Source organism: Oreochromis aureus, linkage group 9, assembly GCF_013358895.1.
Source record: "Oreochromis aureus strain Israel breed Guangdong linkage group 9, ZZ_aureus, whole genome shotgun sequence".
Classification (NCBI taxonomy): domain Eukaryota; kingdom Metazoa; phylum Chordata; class Actinopteri; order Cichliformes; family Cichlidae; genus Oreochromis; species Oreochromis aureus.
The window spans coordinates 5,945,643-5,960,105 of NC_052950.1; the positions used below are offsets into that span (position 1 = coordinate 5,945,643).

At 38.1% G+C, this 14,463-nt stretch overlaps 1 protein-coding gene across 4 annotated transcripts in view; it reads right to left on the reverse strand.

Annotated features, from left to right (window-relative positions):
- Nucleotides 1-10,070, reverse strand: part of cubn (cubilin (intrinsic factor-cobalamin receptor)) — a 78,254-nt gene extending 68,184 nt beyond the window's left edge. For 2 of the 4 annotated variants that reach the window (XR_005614260.1, XR_005614261.1), the window contains exons 1-12: nt 9,927-10,070; nt 9,580-9,709; nt 7,404-7,499; nt 7,150-7,188; nt 6,946-7,047; nt 5,710-5,813; nt 4,847-4,973; nt 4,593-4,761; nt 3,172-3,303; nt 2,520-2,615; nt 2,112-2,236; nt 316-508 (exon numbers count right to left, since the gene is read on the reverse strand). Coding sequence is in view for 2 of the 4 variants with exons in the window: in XM_039617163.1 (XP_039473097.1) it covers nt 316-508; nt 2,112-2,236; nt 2,520-2,615; nt 3,172-3,303; nt 4,593-4,761; nt 4,847-4,973; nt 5,710-5,813; nt 6,946-7,047; nt 7,150-7,188; nt 7,404-7,499; nt 9,580-9,709; nt 9,927-10,039 (1,426 nt within the window). In the remaining 2 variants the exon portion in view is untranslated. Of the gene's footprint in view, nt 1-315; nt 509-2,111; nt 2,237-2,519; nt 2,616-3,171; nt 3,304-4,592; nt 4,762-4,846; nt 4,974-5,709; nt 5,814-6,012; nt 6,260-6,945; nt 7,048-7,149; nt 7,189-7,403; nt 7,500-9,579; nt 9,710-9,926 lie in introns of those variants that run through there. The other 2 variants (XM_039617163.1, XM_039617164.1) reach the window with 2 other exon arrangements.
- Between the last annotated feature and the right edge of the window lie 4,393 nt (nt 10,071-14,463).

A 14,463-nucleotide genomic window follows, 5' to 3' on the forward strand; every position in this document is an offset into this window, starting at 1 on the left:
GTTGGCGATTATGTTTCTTAAGCTTTAACCACATACCATTTTAAAGGACATGTCATGTTAACGTAGTTTGAAGCGTAAGGCTATGATTTATCTGTGTAATAATAAAAACAAAATAATCCACTCCAGTTCTATTTCTGTAAAACAAAGTGATTTTTGAGTCACTCGGCCACAGACAGATGTGCAGTGCAGAATAAATCTGCACTTTGCAGCTTATTTTCTATGCTCTCTGTGTTTTCCTCTCCGTGTCACATTCACTCTCCTCTCCTCATCTATTTTCAGTTTATCCACACCCTCTCAGCCCATCCTTCCCATTACCTTGCTGAGGAGTCTGACAGAGCTCGCCAGTCCATTGGGTGGTGCAAGTACACGTGAAACCATTAATGCCATCGGTACACGTTCCTCCATTCTGACAGGGATTGCTTGAGCATTCATTGATATTCTGGTCACAGTTCACGCCTTCCCAGCCAGAGTTGCAGTTGCAGATGTAGCCAGGATTTGAGGTGATGTCCTGTGGTAGCATAAGTTTTATGTTTGCAGAGGGATTTGTCTTTGGTTTCATATCAAGGATTTATTAGGCATTCAAAGATTCATTCAGTAAATATAAAAACACATTTCAAATAAATATGACACAACAAAAAACAATTTAAAAAATATCTTGTGGGACATTTTATTTCACTATTGATTCAGTCAGATTCAGAATTATTTATATAGCGCAAATTTCCAACAAAAATGAAAGTTTTAGGCCTAATCTGAAAAGTAAAAATAGAGCGTCTGTCTCCCAAATGCAAAGTGCTAGCTAGAGGACCCTGGTATCTGAAGGCTCTGGCTCACATTCTACTTTTAAAAACTCTAGGAACCAAAAATACAGTGCACCTGGAAAACATTCACACATTTTGTCATGTCACAGCCTTATTCCAAAATCGATTTATTTATTGTTATATACTATTTATTCTTTTTATATGTCCGACAAAAGTGGGTTTTCAGTTTCTATACCGTATGTCAATATCCGGAGTGTGATTAGGACAATGAATGGGATCATTTACGTTTTGAAAGAAGCCAGTTGGGTATAATAAAAAATAAAATGCAGTGTTGAGACTGTCATTTTCAACATCTCCATGGATGATAAATCACCCAGAATAGTTATTTCACTTTTTTAATTGTCCAGTGAGAAAGACTGCATCTTCTCCTCTGCATGTGCTTTGAGGATTCAGACTTAAGGTCATGATTCATTTATTTATTTATTTAAATCCTGTCCTGTCTGGCAGCTTCTGCAATCAGAATTATGATATGAATGCACTGTTGTGCCAAACACATTTTGCTTTTCCAAGGCACATCTTATTCATATCTGCATGCTAATCCCGGCAGGAGAAGAAGCGAGGCCATAGATCGGGCACTCATGGCCGGGGGGTGGGAGTCCCAGAGAACCCCGCTAGAGCCCAGCCACCCTGGTGCAAGCTGAGATCAGGGTCTCAGGGCCCCAGCCACCCTACACGACAAGGCAGCCAAAGAGGGCACAGACCCCCAGACCACAGAAAAGCTATGCTTCCCGGTCGGGAGACAGAACCCACCACCACAAGCAGCTCAGGCCCACCCCAGTCACCCACCACCACCAACTGAGGCAGAGACCCAGATACTCCAAAAAGGCAACCGCAGTTCTCCAGTCTCCAGGGAGCCAATAGACCCCAGTACTCCCAGAGATCGCCTGATGATTCATTTGAACTAACATATTAATCCTGCTGTAACTAGGTCTGGGCAAAGCAGAGTGAATTTGTTAATCATTTATGAAATAATTTACTAACAGGAACTTAGAAGTGAGAAACTTACTGTTAAATAGTCCACATTTAGTTGATTTACTGTTTGGTGTAGTTGAGGGTATTATTATAATATTCTTTTATTGTGAAATGTTCTACTTAATTTGTTCTTGCTGATTTTTGGTTTGTTTTTGAGGGTCTGGGAACAAACAGTCTCTGTGGAGATGGGGGGTTTTGGGATGACAGGAGGAATGAAGCTATAGGGAGTCATATAAGACTCCACGGAAGTGTTGTTTACAGACAGAATTCTTTTCCTAATTTTTACTCCAGAATAACAAATATGCACATGCACACACTCACCACACACTGCCCATTGACACAGGGGTTGTTGGTCTGACAGATGTTACTGGTTTGGGTACAACCAGTTGGTCCATATCCATTGCCTATGTAGCCTGGTGGGCAGGTACAGACCGGGAGACTGGATCCTGGTGGATGCAAGAGATTTGAATAGAAAGGGGTTTGATCAGACTTGGTGACTACTGAAGATGTTTGGGGAATCAGATGAGCAGATGCATACATAACTCTTAATTGAGCAAAATTTCAGAAAGAAGTACCGAAAGAAGAAATAAGTAGTACTTTATTTCCTTCTTTCAGTAGTAAGTCGGTATTATTTGCTCATGCTTCATTCTTATTTGATTGACATATGAAGCAGTAAACCCATGGTTCTTTTTTCTTTTCTTTTGTTTATTCTTTGTTCATTTTTCTTACCAGGGCTGGAGCTGCAGGTGGCTAATGGGTAACAGCCTCCATTGTTAGTATCACAGATGTTAGACTGTGTGCATGTTTTCCCATCTCCTTCATAGCCTGCAAAAACAGAGGAGTTATCTGTGAGTTATCAGTGCAAATGACACTTTGTGCTCTCAAAATTGTGGCTTTCACATCTGGGGAGCCACAGTCAGTCACCCAGCTATTTGACTAAGTAACAAAAATATTTCTATTTTTAACAGACAAGAGTTACAAAGAGTTTTTACAGGCAGATACTCAACATGCAGTAATAAACAATTTTTCACAGCTATAATATTTACATTTTAAAGAATTAGAGTTTAAATATCTAGAGTTCCATTGCACTTTGTATTAAAAATGAAACTAAATTAGTTTTGTCTACACCACATAGCTTGTAATTTTTTCTCTTACAGCTACAGTATTGTGTACTTTGTATTGTGGTATGTTATATAGTATCTTAGACCAGGTGCTGTCAGGCTATGTGGTGCCCTCAAAATGTTTTATTGAAAAAGGTAGCTTTTTACTTGGGTTAAATACACCAGCAATTTCAGGGATTAAGTGGAGCCAAGCTGTAGAAGCTACAGGTCATCTTCCTGCACATATGCATGACATTCAGTATTGTTCTCTGCTGAGTTACCTGGAGGACAGGGACCGCAGTGAAAAGAGCCCATGGTGTTCAAGCACTGAACCATTGGAGTAGTGGAGCAGCCGCCATTATTGGTCAAACATTCATCCACATCCTGACAGCTATAACCATTTCCTTGCCAGCCTAAGACATGTCAGAGAAAATGAGAGGAAAAATCTTAAATCTATTTATATGCACAAATCTCAACAACTCATTAGCAAACTGGGATAGCATCAAGATGCAAAATGCTATTTAACTTTACAAGGTTTAAAACAAATCTTGGAACATCATTTCTAATTACTTGTAAAAATCTCATAAAAAACACATTTTACTGATAATAGCACATAATAAACATGTTGAATGTTTAACTGAGACATTTTACTACTTCATGAAAAATATTAACTCAGTCTGAATTTAATGGCACATGTCTTATAAAAGTTGCGATGTCATATGACTGTATACAGGCAGAGTTTCTCAGAAGTAAAGATGGGCAGAGGCACACCAATCTGCAAAAAAACAAAAAAAACCAAAACTGTGTCTATGAATTGTGGAAAATTTTCAGAATGTTCTTGAACTGAAAATTGTGAAGATTTTGAACATCTCATCATCTACATTACATATTATCATCAAAATCTTGTTGGAAAAATCTCTTTGTGCAAGGGACAGAGCTAAGAAGGTTCTTAAGGGAATCAAGTTTTACTGCATTAAAAACAGGTGTGATTCTGTTACAGGATTCTGTCTTGGGAACACTTTCAGAAATAACTGTCTGTGAACACAGTTTGCTGTGTCATCCATAAATGCAGGTTAAAGTTCTGTTATGCAAAAAAAGAAATCCTGTAACGCAGTTGTCTTCTCTGAGCCAAAGCTCATTTGCAATGAACTTGGCTAAAGTAGAAAACTGTTCTGTGGTGCTAAATCAAACAGTACATCAAACAAACAAAAAATCCAACAAAGAAGATCTAGACCTCTTGACAGGTAGAATCACAAACCAGAGAACAGTCCAGTATCTGCTATTCCCATTTTCCAGAAGTTTATGAACTGTTGTTAAAAGAAGGTGGAATGCTGCACAGTGGTAAAAATGTTTCAACTTTTTGAGACGTGTTGCTGCCATCAAATTACATATTTTTACATGAAATAGTAAAATGTCTTCATTCCATCCATTCATCCATTTCTGATATAGGATTTTAATAACCTGACAAGTGTTAACTGTAAATAAACCATAGTAAGTGACAACAACAAAAAACATCAAATGGCTTAATTAGTGCTTAACACTTGTGTAGTATAAAGCCGCCATCACTGCAAAGAATAGTATTAAAAGCTAATGCTCTGAACAAATAGTTACATTAATTGTTTTAGCATCAATTGTCTCTCCTGTCTCCAAATGCTAATTTAGAACTGGCTATACTGCGGTTTGTTATGTTATTAAGCACTACCAGAGGGACAGGCTCCACAATAGAAGGATCCCTGGGTGTTGTAGCAAGGAACAGCTGGGTTGGTTGAACAAGGCTTGTTGGGAAGGTTACATTCATCAACATCAGCCACACACGCTGGGTTCCCAGCTGGAGCTTCCCACCCACTCTCACAAATGCACTGGTATTTAGGCTGTTAATTAGCAAAAGTCAGTGAGAAACCTTAACAACAACAGATTGATAGATAGATAGATATCTTAGGATAGGCGAGTAGTTACCTGTCCAGCTATGACTCGATCTGCATCAATGCATAAGCCATGTACACACAAGTCACTGCCTGCGTTCCTGCAGTCATCATAACGCATGGTACAGAGAGTCCCATGCCATTCTGGAGAACAGCTGCAACTGCATACAAAGAGGAGCATGATCATATGGGGTATGTGTTTTCCTGACTGGGCTTCAGGCTAAAACCTGAATGATTTCACAAAACTGATCAGAAAGGCTTACAGTGCAAAAGAATGACAACCCAAAATGCACTGAAAAAGCAATCCAAGACCTTTTCAAGGGAAATGGCCAAGTGAGTCACTTGATCTCTACCCAGTACAGCATGCTGTTAAGTTATTGAATACAAGCAGTGACTGAAGGTGGCTGCTGTAAAGGCCTGGCAGAGCATCAGAAACAACTTTTGTTGATGTTCATGGGTTCTAGACTTTAGTCACTGGATTTTCATTCAAGTGTTAAAAAAAAACTTAATTATTTCATTTCAAATTCACTGTGAAGGTGTACAGAGGTAGAATTACAAAAACTTTCTTTGTCCACTGTTTGTAAAGCTAGTTGTGTGTTAGAAGGTAAGGACACACTATACTGGACCTCTGCTGTCTAATCATACATATACACAATACTAATACAAAGTGTGTACTATGAGTGCATCTGGCATTCATTCTTCACACTGCTTGATAAGTAAACACTACTCCTAATGGCATCAAGGTTTCTTGAAAAATGGAAATCCTCCAAGATGTGGAGGAGAAAGTCTTATGGATCAAAAGATAGATAAGAAAAGAAGACACGAGGAGACATAAGCCAGCATAATGTAAAGCACTCATAGAATTAGTAAGTAAAAAGAGGAAGGCATAAGACTTACGTGAATGATCCAGCAGTGTTGACACAGGTTGCCCCATTCTGACAGCCTTGTGACGTTCCTGAATAGACCTGACATTCATTTACATCTGTTGCACAGTTAGGACCCTAACACACAGACACACAAACACATACAGAGAGAGAGGGAGAGAGAGAGAGAGAGAGAGAAAATGGGTTTATCAAAATATAATGCAGGAAAACAAGCACCCAACGAAAAGGAACACAGTAAAGTCTTATAGTAAAACAGTACTGGAATTAAAAGTTTGAGGTTTCTGGGTATTATTTTATTTAGTAATATCACACCCACGTGTTAATCCATCCATTCTCTTCTGCACATCCATATCAGGGTTGCAGACATATAGCCATTCACCCTTCACATTCACACCTAAGAGCAATTTAGAATAATCACTGAACCTAACCCCACTAACTGCATGTCTTTGGAGCATGCAGACATGCGGTGTAAGGAGTAAATATTTAAACAAGACATTCTTCAGGCGAAATAAAGACACTCAAGACAGTTTAGATGGTAACAACGTGCGCACGCTGGGTGAGATTTCGAGGAGATCTCACACCCCGAGTGCAGGCAGAGGTTTTATTTATAGTCACATAGTGGCTTCAACTGTTTAAGGAGGAGACAAAGATTTGCCTCTGAGAGACAGGTTTGTTCCAGTTTAGCTGGGTGTGTGTGTGTTCTGTAGATAATCACTAAATATTACATATATGCAGCTTTCTGTGTGTGTGTGTGATTCTGAAGAACAGGCCCCTCTTGGTATTTGGGAGTGTAGATAAGAACGTCCTGCTCTCCCCTTCCTGGGAGTGAAACGGCTCGTAGAGAACCAGGTGCAGAGGAAATGTACTGGGTGAATCATATCTGAGAACACTATGCTTTTGTCTTTACTTCAGCTTCACTTCAGTGAAACAGTAAAATTATAAAATATGATTAAATGGAAAGAATAAATGGGTAAACAACTATTAACACTGAAATTAAAGATAAACTTTCAATAACATACGAATGGAAGTGGGAATAATACTTGAAACATTTGAAAATCTCTTAACATGCGGATACAGGGAGAACATGCAAACTCTACACAGAAAGGTCCATCCACACGGTGGACTCGAACCAGGGACTTTTTTTGCTGCGAGGCAACAGTCCTAACCACCGACTTTGGTAAATGTCTACAATCCATACATACTAACCTGTAAAAGTTATGAAGAATATGAAAAACAATACTGAACTCACCCCCCAGTTGCTGGGACATATACAGTGATATGAGTTTAATAAGTTGAGACATGTTCCTCCATTCTGACAGGGATTACTGCTGCAAGACACCCTCTGGACTGTCTGCAAGGGGAAACAAGGGAAGACATGATATCTAAGGTATGGTAAACAGATTAAGCCATGACCATCAACTTCAATAGAAGTTCTTGACTTTTTCTGACTCACCTCTTCAAGTGTAACCACTTTATTCTCAAGTGTTGAAACCTGAAAAGAAAGAAAAGAGGCAGTGTAAATATGTTTGATGACAATGGCTACATTTTTCATTATAATCACTTCATTTTACTGAATCAAAATTATTCATGGAACAATAAAAGGAATGAAGTGAACATAATGAAATAAGTAACACAAACAGTAGTAAATAAGTTAATGGCAATATTAAAAATGATTTTATTTACCACTAGGAACTACCTTTGTCCTACCTTCGTATCAAGCTGGTTTAGCTTGTTGGTGATATCAGGAGGGATGGCTCCTCCGTGAGATTTAATGTCGTCAATGTCATCTTTGTTGGTTTTAATCTGCATTTAGAAATTCCACGACAGATGGTTCAGTATTAAAAAGCTTTAAAAAAGGGATCTAAAAAATGATTTGATTCTTTTTGTTAGTCATATTTCATTTATGATTAAATTTATCAGATAAGAATAGAGTAAATGAGGTAAAAAAGAAACTATTCACATGTTTGCATTTTTAGATTAGCTCAATAAACTAGATAGATTTTTAAATATTTTTGGTCTCCATTCACCTGGCTGCCATTCTCATTCAAACTTAAGAATTTACTTCCCATCATCATCACTATCCTGAAAATTATTAAAAAAGGCTAAAGCTTTTATTTATGCAATAAAATATTTTACCATCCACCTAATGTACATTCATATGAAAAAAATACTGCAGAAACATTTTTGCAAACATTTACAATAATCATGTGTGTTTGTTTTTTTTAGCCTTTTAGGGCCTGCTCTGGACTTATACTAGAGTATATTTCAGATCTTCTGTGCCCTGTCATAATGTCAGGTCCTTAGCCAAGGCTCTTTTAATTATTTTATACAAGCATTTAATTTGCCTGTTTTTGAATTTATGCTGCCAGTCCCCTTTTGCCTTTATTGTTTCTTAAATGTTTTGGGGCAGCTTGTTTTCTACCTAGTCTTGTGAAGCACTTTGCAAATTTGTCTGTTTGTTTCCAGTGGGTTTGCTTACTTGATTTTTATTGATTTATTGTTTGGAAAAGGCTTTTACCAATTTAACTATATTATAGAGTTATTACACCTGCTTTTAGGTTTTACTTACGTATTTATTTTTATTAACTATAAAAACCTTGGGAGTAAGAGGCTTGACATGCAGTCATGCTGCAGTTGATGCAAATGTGGGAAAGTACTCTCCAAGAAGCAACATCATCTAATTATCAGAATATGTCTATTACTTTGAAAGAAGTCGTAATCGTAATATGTGTCAACACATTAATTTGATTGCTAAAAATGTATGAAATTTGATTACCATTTGATATTTTTAGGCTCACATAAACATGTCTCCATTTTACACACAAACTTACAGGGGAGAATTATAAATCATAGTATTTGAGTATTAGTTTTCCAGGTATAGATAGGGTTCCTCCTGCAACCCTGATAAGGATAAGCATGGAGATTATAGCTGTGTGTCTGTCAGAATGTCTGTGTTTATTTATGTCATATATAAAATGATGAAGTGAAATAAACTAAAAATAAACAACGACATCTAGCCCACCTTCTGCTCAAGACCCAAGCATAACCACGCCCTAATTACAGTGGTCATAATACAGCAGCACAATTTAGAAATCTTTGAGCTATAACTCAAAAATGTTCCTCCCCAAACATAAACAAAAAAAAACCCATTTATTTGATCTATATTAGGCTTAGCAGCTATTCAAAAAACGATTAATCAAAAAAATGTTGAAAGATTGTGTGTGCGCATGTATGATGGACTGCATTTAATGCCGTACAGCTGTAATCCTGGATCCACTGACTCAAATGTATCTAGCCCTGAGCTTTGGTCTTGCTTTGTTGGCTTCCTAACTTGTTAATGATTCACAGTGTCATATGATGAGCAGCAGTGTTTGGTCATTAAAAGGTGAGATGTTATAATCACACACTTCCAAAAGTCAGAGAGAGTTTATTGGGTTGAGAAATCAGAAAAATTGCTTTACTGTTTCAGTACAGGTGGCAGTACAAACATTTGTTTTAACTACTAGATTGAAACAAAAGCATCAAAGTAATTAGTGATTGGATAAGACAGTGAACTGTTATCTGTGCGAGCATACCTGTCTGCTAGGAATGGAAAAATTACATATTATAAACATTATTTGCGCTTTTCAAACAATTTGTTATTTTCTATTCACTTTTTTAGGATGCCATTCACTAACAATATGACATGACCTTTGCTTCTGTTTTTTGAGGCTGTCCCTGGGTGTTTCAAAATGTGGATGTTATATACCATGGCATCATGGTATATAACCATCACAATCGTTGTGCCTTAAGTCACTTACTATCATTGAAATGACGATCGCACGAAGGCAGTGATCTTGTGAAACAACAGGAGAAGAATATTTGCTAGTAAAAGAAAGCTTACTTGACTCAAAAGTTGGGTGAGGTCTTCATTTCCCACTATAACCCGGCCTGATGCTGAGGTCTGGAAACGGATTTCTTTATTGTCACCAGTTGTGAAGACAAGGTGACCATTATCTGACACCATGGATGGCCTAAAGATTCAAATGTCCAAAATTCAATTTCATATTTAGGTCAGTAAAGGTAATGGTTAAAAAAAATGGGTTCAACTTATACTATTACAAATACATTTATTCTCTTAGAATCAAAGCTTAAGACAAACCTGATCATCTGCATAACATGGCATCCTTATGACATGAAATATTCAAAGAAAAGCATAAAAAAAACATTTTTTTAGAAACACCAACTCACTGGTCATTGCTAATCTTCCTTTGACTTCCCTGTTGTGCTGGGTGATTCAGCTCTCCTTGCAATCCCACCAGAAGGAATACAAGTGTGTAGTATAGCCACAGTGTCCCTGCCATGGAAAATGGATGTGATGCATGAACACCCTCAGCAACTCTACTGGGGTTTTACATGCTGCCACACTCTGATGCTCACTGCCAAGACTTTGACCTCACAGTACAGCCGTAAAGTACATCTCAATTTGCCCAAAATGGTTAACTATAGTTTATTTATTATGGTTTATTATGGTTTAACTGTGGTTTATTGTTGAAAAAGAATGCCACTCACATGATTTTAAGCAATGAGTAACCCATTTCAGGTGACATTATGTGCATAGCGTAAATTTGCAGATCTCAGACATGGTTAACGTTAAACAAAGCCTGTTTTCATACAAGATTTTTATATCTTTATTAATGAACCTTTCACATTTTGACCATGATTTAAATTATGGCAAATTAATTTAGTGGAATTTTAAAACTCATATTACATGATTTGTGTTTATGAAAAAATGTTCCCACCTAAAAGTCTCAGAGCCTTGGTTGATTTTGCCATAAAGATGCATCTCTTTATGTTTATAATATGAACATTGTCAAAGTTACAAGCATCTGAAGTACACTGGGTGGGTAAAGAGTTGTTGTTTTTTAATGTGTGCATTTTTTCCAACACTGTTAAGGGGGTGCAGGGGGATTTCTGATAACTTACTGGACAAAATATCCAAGGCTGCATTCTGGGTACCTACAAATCAACAAATCATTGATTAATTGTGATAGATGGCTGGTCAAAACATTTAATAGCATATAAAAAGCCTCCTTTGCATTTTGAAAGGCTCATCTAGTTGTGATTCATGTCAGAATACCTTTCCAATACTGTAACAATAGTAGTACAACGCAAAAAATGATGAGCCAATATTGGTAGTTACATAAAAGATAATTCACATGAGTGTGACATGAGTGACTAAAACATATGGACAGCTTCAACTTTGTGCACTCATTCCTTCCTCTATCTATCTATCTATCTATCTATGTATATATATATGATGATTATTATTATTACTTGTTGAGTAAATGTTACCAAAAAATATTCTGTTGTTCTTGTTATGGGAAAATGACAAATGGTGCAGAAGTAATTAATATTACTGCTGTATATGTTTAAGATTGAGCTCATTTGAAGTAATTTATATTGTCCAGCATCATATTCTATTGAGCAAATGTTTGTAGTGGCTTTCCTGAGAGAACCACGTCTATGAAAAAAATGTGCTCATGAGCTCAGAAACACAGACCTACACCACGATTTATTTAAATAATAAAATATATAAGTAACAGCAAAATCCGCTGAATTAAAAGGCTTGAGCAGTGAGGGACATGGTTAATAGAATTACTGAGCCTTTTTTCCCTGGTGCAAGTCCCTACTACTAGATTTACTGGCCTGCGCAGATTTGCGTAAATTCCCCCCGACCTTAACACCTCTTGGCACCCCGCTGAGATTTTCACAGGTCGTCAGCTCCATTGTTCTCCTGCTTTTGTTGTGCAAACACACCTCCCCAACCCCTAACCATGAGAGATTCAAGTTTTTCCTTCCCTGCAAGGCTGCTTTCCTTCCTTACCTGCCTGCATGCCTGTCCATAAACATATATACACAGAGTTGTACATATATTTATATATTTATATAGCCACACCTTATATAATATGCATAAAGTCTAGTTATACACACAGACACATCTATATCATATACACACACACACATATATATATATATGTGTGTGTGTATATGATATAGATGTGTCTGTGTGTATAACTATGTATGTGTGTGTATAACTATGTATGTATATATATATATATATATATATATATGTATATATATATAAAATGTTTGTATAGTGCACTTTCTATACCGTGCTCTGTCCACTTTTTGCAATGACAATGCAGATTTTCCACTTGTGGGACAAATAAATGCAGATTTACTGTGTGTGTGTGTGTGTGTGTGTGTGTGTGTGTGTGTGTGTGCGCAACATTGGCATTTGTTTACTCAGATCCAAGGCAGGCCAAACCTCTGTGTTACAACCTACATACAAAAGACAGACATTCACAATATATGGGTACACAAGTCTGTTTTATTTCAAAGTGTTTCAAACTTTACAGGGTTTGCAGACCCAGTGTCCATCATCCCTGCATTTGGCACAGGTGAATTTCTTACATGTTGCACAGGTAAATCTGCTGCGATTCCTGTTGCAGCTCTCTTGCACCTGGCACTGTGTTGTCTTTACAGTCCCTGGCACAGCAGCTGCAGCAGCTGCCTCTGTGCTAAGATTTCCTTGTGCTGCATGAATCGGCAACGAAGTTGCTGAGCTAGAAGACGCAGAAACAATCTTCTTTTGCCTGTCCACCCTGTACATGCCTTGTGTACAAAATGTAGGCATTCACTGCCGCCAGGTCCAGCATATTGTAGAAAACCGCTACTGGCCACCTGCGTGTTGCTGATCTTACAGAATACATCCGTGCCATTTGGTCCAACACGTCTACACCACACTGTAAAAGCAGAGCGAGAGAGTCATGAGTATATGTTTTTCTATAGGCCTGTATAGCACACATCAGAAAACATTGTAGCACTGGTGTAAAATTGTACACACATTCACATACCTTCATGTGGTTGTAGTCTGTGATCGTGTTGGGTTTCCTCTTTCTGCCGTCACGGATCGTCACGTCTTGGTGCATGGAACTTAGAACACACACAGTCTTTTTTTTTAGGTGCATAAATTGTCAAGGACACACTGCCACTTCTAAGCACTGAAGTGGAGAATACCTCTCACTTTGCAGTATCTTTTGCAAGTTGAGGAAGTTCACGCCGGACTTTATTCACCGTGCCCAGTAATGTTGTTTTGCGCTGCAGCAGTCTGTGCGACAGTGACAGTGAAGTAAAGAAATTGTCCGTTGTGACATTTCTTCCATCATCCAAAAACGGCTCCATCAGTTTCATGACCACGTTCTCTGCCAGCCTCTCTCCTTCTGATGACTGGGGTCCTTTCCCAAGTAAGGAGATGCACTGCAGACATATTTGGTGTCCAAATCCGTGGCCATCCAGAACTTGATCCCAAATTTGTCTGGCTTGGTTGCAATATACTGGGTGAATGGACAACGAACCTTGGTAGGGAACAGCTGTTCATCTATGGTCATGTGTTCCCCTGGAGTGAAACTCTTAGCACAGTTCTCGTTGAAGCGTGTCCAGATGTCGGAGATCGCTGCAAATTTGTCTGTTTTCACCCGTTCTGCCCGCGTGTCCCTGTCATCAAATCAAAGGTGTTGCATAATTGAAATGAATCTATCTCGGGCATTGTCTCTTTGATTAGTGGCACCAGAAAACTTTCTGACCAGCAATCCACAATGGCACCAACAGGACACATGATTGCTCTTACAAACAGGATTGAAATGAATGCCATAAGTTCATGAACTTAAAGCATAAAGTCTAGTTATACACACAGACACATCTATATCGTATATATATATATATATATATATATATATATATATATATATATATATAGATGTATATATATATATATACACACACACACACACACACACACACGTAGATAGATAGATATGTGTGTGTGTGTGTGTATACTACACCAATATTTTTGAATACACGTGTCCATATTTATGTTTCCAGATTGTTTGTATAGTGCACTTTCTATACCGTGCTCTGTCCACTTTTTTGCAATGACAATGCAGATTTTCCACTTGTGGGACAAATAAATGCAGATTTGCTGTGTGTGTGTGTGTGTGTGTGTGTGTGTGTGTGTGTGTGTTTGTGCAACATTGGCATTTGTTTACTTAGATCCAAGGCAGGCCAAACCTCTGTGTTACAACCTACATACAAAAGACACACATTCACAATATATGGGTACACAAGTCTGTTTTATTTCAAAGTCTTTCAAACTTTGAAACGAACCTTGGTAGGGAACAGCTGTTCCCTACCAAGCATTTCTTGCAGCTGGCAACAACGGTCGTGCATTCAGTATAGTTGTGACTTCCGCAAAAAATGTGGTCAAAATCTCATGAGTAAGTTGAAGCATTTCTATCAGGCATTTCTGAAAGTTGTAACACAGAGGTTTGGCCTGCCTTGGATCTGAGCAACTCTGAGTGAGCAAATGCAAATGTGCCAGGCCTCAAGGACAATGGGTGGTTTGCACAACAAAAGCTGTAGGAGAAACGAGCTGACGACCTGTGAAAATCTCAGCAGGGGTGCTTAACACCTCGGGACTTGCACCAGAAAATAAAAAAGCCAGTAATTCTAGGGGGTATTGGGTTTAGGGAAGTTACGCAAATTTGCGCAGGATAGTAAACCTAGTGTTAACCGTCACTATCTAATGAAAAGCTGGTTAAACATATTAAATTCAGTGCTGCTGAGATTGCACCTGTTCAACTTGCCTGATTTATTAGAACAGACATAGTGAGAGAGCTACTGCCTCAGGTCTTCCTTCAGTTTACCTGCGCAAACCACTAGAAGA